A 5,439-nucleotide genomic window follows, 5' to 3' on the forward strand; every position below is an offset into this window, starting at 1 on the left:
GAGAGAAACGACAAATCGGGTATTGTTCCATAGAGACATCTATTGTCGCCTAGCGGGGAGTGAGCGTACGTGTCATAGAAGACAAGGGAGGGAAACTCTACGGGCGGAGAGAGCTGGGCTTGGCGAGAACAGGTGGCCACTGTAGGGGACGCCAATCTAGTAGGCCTACCCACTGTAGGTTTTTTGGCAAGAACCCTAATAATAGAGAGCTACGGCCGGCAGAGATAGCACCAGAAGCCCTCACTCGTTCCCTAGAGAGAGAAGTGGAGAGAGATACAAGACGAGTTGTTAATTGGCAGGAGGTGAGGACAGACAGAATGCATACTTTGGAAAATAAAGTTGGGAAGAAGGGAGACAAGAGCTCTCGCCGGCTCTAAGAACGATCGTCTTGAGATAGAGTGAGATAATTTGGTAGAGAAAAAGATTGATATAAAGCGAGAGATAAAGAGACAGAATCCAAGAGAGGTAAACTGAGTCTGAGATAGAAAGAGAAAGACTGGTAGAGAGTGAGAAAGAGAAAGGTAGAAAAATAAAACACAGAGAGAGAGAAAGAGGGAGGGGGAGAGAGAGACGGGCACGCACACGGGTCCCTGCGGCGCATGAAAGGCGCAGAGTATTTTACTCTACTTTGACCGCGGAACGCATGAAGGAGAGAAAGAAATGGGGAGAAAAGAGGGGGGGGTGGTCCACAGCCCCCACCGAGCACTCTCCGTCGTAGAGCCGAAACCGGCAACGCTCTGTAGATGAAAAAAAATTTACCCCATTAAAATTTGCCCGCCACAAGTGGCCGGCGCAGGCCACGTGCACGCAAGCTGCCGCCTCACCCCACTTGCTCATTCAGTAATGCGCCTCCAAAGCCCCCTCCCTTCATGGACCACGCTTCAACCCATGCACAGACTCCTCCATCTCCCTCATTTACTCTCTCTATCAGTCCCTCTCTCGTCGTCATCTCTTGGCATTAGCGGGCTACGCCGGCGTAGAAGGTGGCGCCGCCGCCGCATTCATTGCTCACGGCGGTGCATCGACGGCGCAGACGTCGTCATACCCCACCAATGATTTGATCTGGACCGCACGATTCGGCAAGCCCAGCCAGATAAACTTGCCCACCCGGGTAGTTTGGTAACTCCAAATCCATCCTTCATGGGTCACTCGCCACCATAAATTCCAAACAACTACCTGCATTACACCCGGCGGCGAGATGGATAGATGTTAGATAGATCGAGGGACAGGGAGATAGAGATAAAGATGGAAGGAGATAGAGAGAGAGTGAGTTGTTGGTATCCGACATATTAGGAGCGAGTGACTTTAGCGTTGATTTCTCACCTCACTGTTTCCTCTCTTCCCCCATTCACTGGTGCTGGCCTTGAGAGGAGCCAAACCAGTCGCAGTCTCCTTCTTCCCCGACCTAAGTATGTCCTCTCTTCCTTCCCGGCCGTTAAGCCCGGCATTGTGAAGAGCTCTTCTTTTATTCGATATGGAGTTTGGCACGGTCATGGGAATAGACGGACTAGTAAGCTCATCTTCTGAGATGGGCGTGTACCGATCTGGTCAGTTCAAGCATGGTAGAGTCGGAGAAAGCGAGGAGAATGACTGGATGGCCTTAAAGACTCAGAGAAGCAGCGAGGGGACGATCATGGCACAGGTTAAGCCTTCACAGTCTCTCTTCCCTGACGGCCAGCAGATGTTAAGCTTCTCCTCGCCCAAGCAAGACTCTCTCATGCCATGCAACGATGGTGGCCTGGCTTATTACCAGGCCTCAGGGTCGTCGTTCCCTTTACAATCGTCTCCATACGCAAGGAATGCAGGTAATAGGGATATGCTTACTTAGCTCATCCTTCTTATCTTTTTTCTGTGTTCAGATCTGCAGACACTTGCCACCGATCTCAGCGTTTCTTTCAGATTTTATTATGTTTTCTAACATAAGGTGGCCGTCGTTTGTGATCGAGTTTGTGGTGGGTTCGTTCTTCATGGTTTGCAGGGCTGAGAGGGCCGTTTACGCCATCCCAGTGGATGGAGCTGGAGCACCAGGCGCTGATCTACAAGTATATTGACGCTAATGTGCCGGTGCCGTCTAGCTTACTCATCGCCATCAGGAAAAGTCTGGGCTCGTCGGGCTTCCCGTCCTACTCGCCAGGATCCATTCGGGCAGCAGAATGTAATTTCCTCAACTTGATCTTCTCCACAAATGGAAAATCTAAGATCCGCTCCTGTTCTAGGATTTGCGGAATCATATTCTTTTTTTCCATTGCAATGCCTTCCGTAGACTAGTTCAATCCGCAGGAACTACGGATTTTTGGCTTCCTATCCGTCTTCTTTGATGAATATCTCTTCCGCTACTGGACACTTTGATCGTCGCCACCTATGCCATTCGATTTTCACCCATTGAAGCTGCGTGTTTCTCTCTCTCGTTCACTCTCCCCTCTTCTCGGCGCATCGAGGGTGACATGCGGCCTCGGCCGATCTTTCCACGCACGGATATTCATGTTCTTATTTTGCTGTTCTTCTTTGTCCAATGGCTTTCCCTTTCAAAATACCCCTCTTGCGATCTGTCTGAATCTCTCTCTCACTTGATCCCCTCTTCCCATCTGAATCTTACACACGAGCATGAATTATTGCAGTGGGTTGGAACCCATTTCATCTGGGTTTCTCTGCAAACGCGGATCCAGAACCGGGAAGGTGCCGTCGTACAGATGGGAAGAAATGGCGTTGCTCGAGGGACGCGGTCGTCGACCAGAAGTACTGCGAGCGGCATATGAACCGTGGCCGCCACCGTTCAAGAAAGCCTGTGGAAGGCCACTCTGGCCACGCCGCCAAGCCCGTGCCCATCGTTTCTCCCCCAAGCCAATCCAACAACAACAGCAGCAACAGCAGCAGCCTCTCCATCAACAAACCCTTGCCCTCCAAGCCCACCTCCGCTACCTCCACTGCTTTGCCCTACTCTAGGTACTAATAGTTTCCAACTATTATTATCGTTTGTCGATAATTTTTATTCTAGACAGCACCCTGAATAGGTAAGTTTTAAGAGGAAAAGTAGCTTTTAGGTGTAGATAATCCTTTTTTTTTTGCTATAGCTTTTAGGTGCTTAGTGGTAGGTGCATCATTCTTAACATGGTTCCAGTGCCGCCTTCAATGATCTATACCTTTTAGCGTAGTGTTGGGCGCTGGAATCTTAGAATGGTGCCGAAGCTAACATCTTTTAGCTTAGTTATAGGCGCTGGAATCTTAGCGTGGTATCAGTATCCTATTTCGTAAACTACAGCCTTTAGCTTAGTGGTAGACGCTTGAATCTTACCAGGGTATCAGTACCTTTTTTGTAAGCCGTAGCTTATAGCTCAGTGGTATTAGAGCCACCTTATGTGAGGTTTTGTTTTTCGGTCAGTGGTAGGCACTGGAAACTTGATAAGGTATCTGAGCTTCCTTCTATAATCTAATCTCTTTTAGCTTAGTGGTAAGTGCTTGAATATGTTAAGGATGTCAAAGCTTTGACATCATGTTAAGGATGTCAAAGCTTAAAAGCTTAGCCGCATTTGTTGTCGAAGATAGCACTCCGACTAGAAAAGTAGAGCTCCTGCTGTAGGTTATTGCTTTCAGCTCATTAATAAGCTCTTGAATCTTAATTTTATTGATTAACCGATTCCCTCTGCCGCGGTTTCAGGATCGGAATAAGCAAGGAAAGCGCGAACGGCAATGGAGGCAGTCTCTTTGCCTCGTCTCAGGCGAGCCCTCTCCGACACTTCTTCGACGACTGGCCAAAAACCCAGTCCGGTCGCTCAGTGGCCTGGCCTGAAGTCGAAGACGTGCAATCAGAGAGGACCCAACTCTCCATCTCCATTCCAATGGGCTCCTCAGAATTCTCTTCATCCCCATCGTCACCTACCCAGGAGAGCACTGGCTGTCTAACCTCCAAGGCACAAAGAGAGGCTAGCTGGATACCCATCTCTTGGGAGTCTTCTCTCGGGGGCCCTCTTGGCGAAGTCCTTAACAAGACTGCCAGCAAAACAAGCTCAGGCTACGCCAAAAACCCTAATTCTTCTTCCATGAACTTCATTGCCGAAGCTTGGGACAGTACTTCTCCTTGCGTGGGCTCTTCTCCTACCGGAGTTCTTCAAAAGAGCATGGCGTTCGCTTCCTTGTCCGGCAGCACTGGTAGCAGTCCACGCGCCGACGTAGTTAGAACAGCCAATGACAGCACAGGGAGCCTCTGCGATAGTCTCCTCGGCTCTACACTTGTAAATTCTACCTCCATCCGAACGTTATAGGAGATGCAGACAGGTTGAAGGCGATGAAGGTCAGCGCAGCGCGTGAAGTTAGGGAAGGCGATAACCGTTCCATACGAGCTTGGAGAAACAGATGATCTCGCAATAATTTCTTCCCTTTTTTTTTTTTCTTTCTTTGCTGCCTCTTTGCGAGGCACTTTCCTCTGTTCCTCGCTAATTGTTCTAAGCAGCGGCTCTTGGCGGTGCCCGAAATGTCGGGTGCCTGCCGTTTTGACCAGTCGTTGACGTTACTAGTAATCTTTAACTAATCTCCATTTTCTTCTTACTCCTGACAACTAGCAGACGTATCTCTGCCTCCCTGTCTGTGTCTGCTTACTTGCCGGTCCATTCGAACGAGACTTAAGTCCAGGAGAAACGGAATTCTCATGTATGATATATAATTGGCTATCATTTACGCCTGCTTTATCTTGATCGAATGTTTCGAAATGATGTAAATCAGCTTGAGGGTATTGCTTTGCATTGAAAGTTGGTTGACTTACCCGGATTCCATCTCTTGCGCTCAATTAAAAAGGTTCTGTACCGGTCAACCGCAGTTCGCTTCATTGGTCAGGCCAGTTAATCCATCCCAGTTGAGATAGATTTAGAGAAAGATTTTTAGGTATGTTTTGCTGGAGATGAGAGAGAGAGAGAGAGAGATTTATAGACAGGGGGGGAGAGAGTAAAAAAGAGAGGGAGATAGAGAGAGTGAAAGATAGGCAGGGAGGGAGATAGAGAGATGAAGATGGAGAGGGAGAGATAGAAAGAGAGAGAAATAGACAGGGAGGGAGATAGAGAGAGTGAAAGATAGGCAGGGAGGGAGATAGAGAGATGAAGATGGAGAGGGAGAGATAGAAAGAGAGAGAAATAGACAGGGAGGGAGAGAAAGATAGAGAGATAAATAGACAGGAAGGGAGAGAGAGATATGGAGATGGAGAGGGCGAGAAAGGAAGAGAGATAAATAGACAGGGAGGGAGAGATAAACAAGGAGGGACAAGAAGAGAGAAAGATAGACAGCGAGGGAGAGAGAGGGGGAGAAAGAGAGTTAAAAGATAGATATTGAGAGGGGGGGGAGAGAAAGAGAGAGATAAATATATAACTGGAGAGAAAGAGAGAGAAGAGAGAGAAATTCGGGACGTATAAACTTAAATGATATCGATGAAGAGCAGATTAGAGCACAGGGTAG

The 5,439-nt window shown here is 48.4% G+C and overlaps 1 protein-coding gene across 1 annotated transcript; it reads left to right on the forward strand.

The window, feature by feature from the left end:
• Positions 1-945: 945 nt before the first annotated feature.
• On the forward strand, positions 946-4,542 carry LOC144702358 (growth-regulating factor 7-like). The gene is made up of 4 exons (XM_078574371.1): positions 946-1,805; positions 1,979-2,155; positions 2,619-2,943; positions 3,656-4,542. Exons 1-4 carry the CDS (start codon positions 1,475-1,477, stop codon positions 4,257-4,259), a joined length of 1,437 nt encoding a protein of 478 aa, XP_078430497.1. The 5' UTR covers positions 946-1,474; the 3' UTR covers positions 4,260-4,542.
• Positions 4,543-5,439: the final 897 nt, after the last annotated feature.

The sequence above is a fragment of the Wolffia australiana genome, chromosome 4 (genome assembly GCF_029677425.1).
Source record: "Wolffia australiana isolate 7733 chromosome 4, ASM2967742v1".
In the NCBI taxonomy this organism is placed as follows: Eukaryota; Viridiplantae; Streptophyta; class Magnoliopsida; order Alismatales; family Araceae; genus Wolffia; species Wolffia australiana.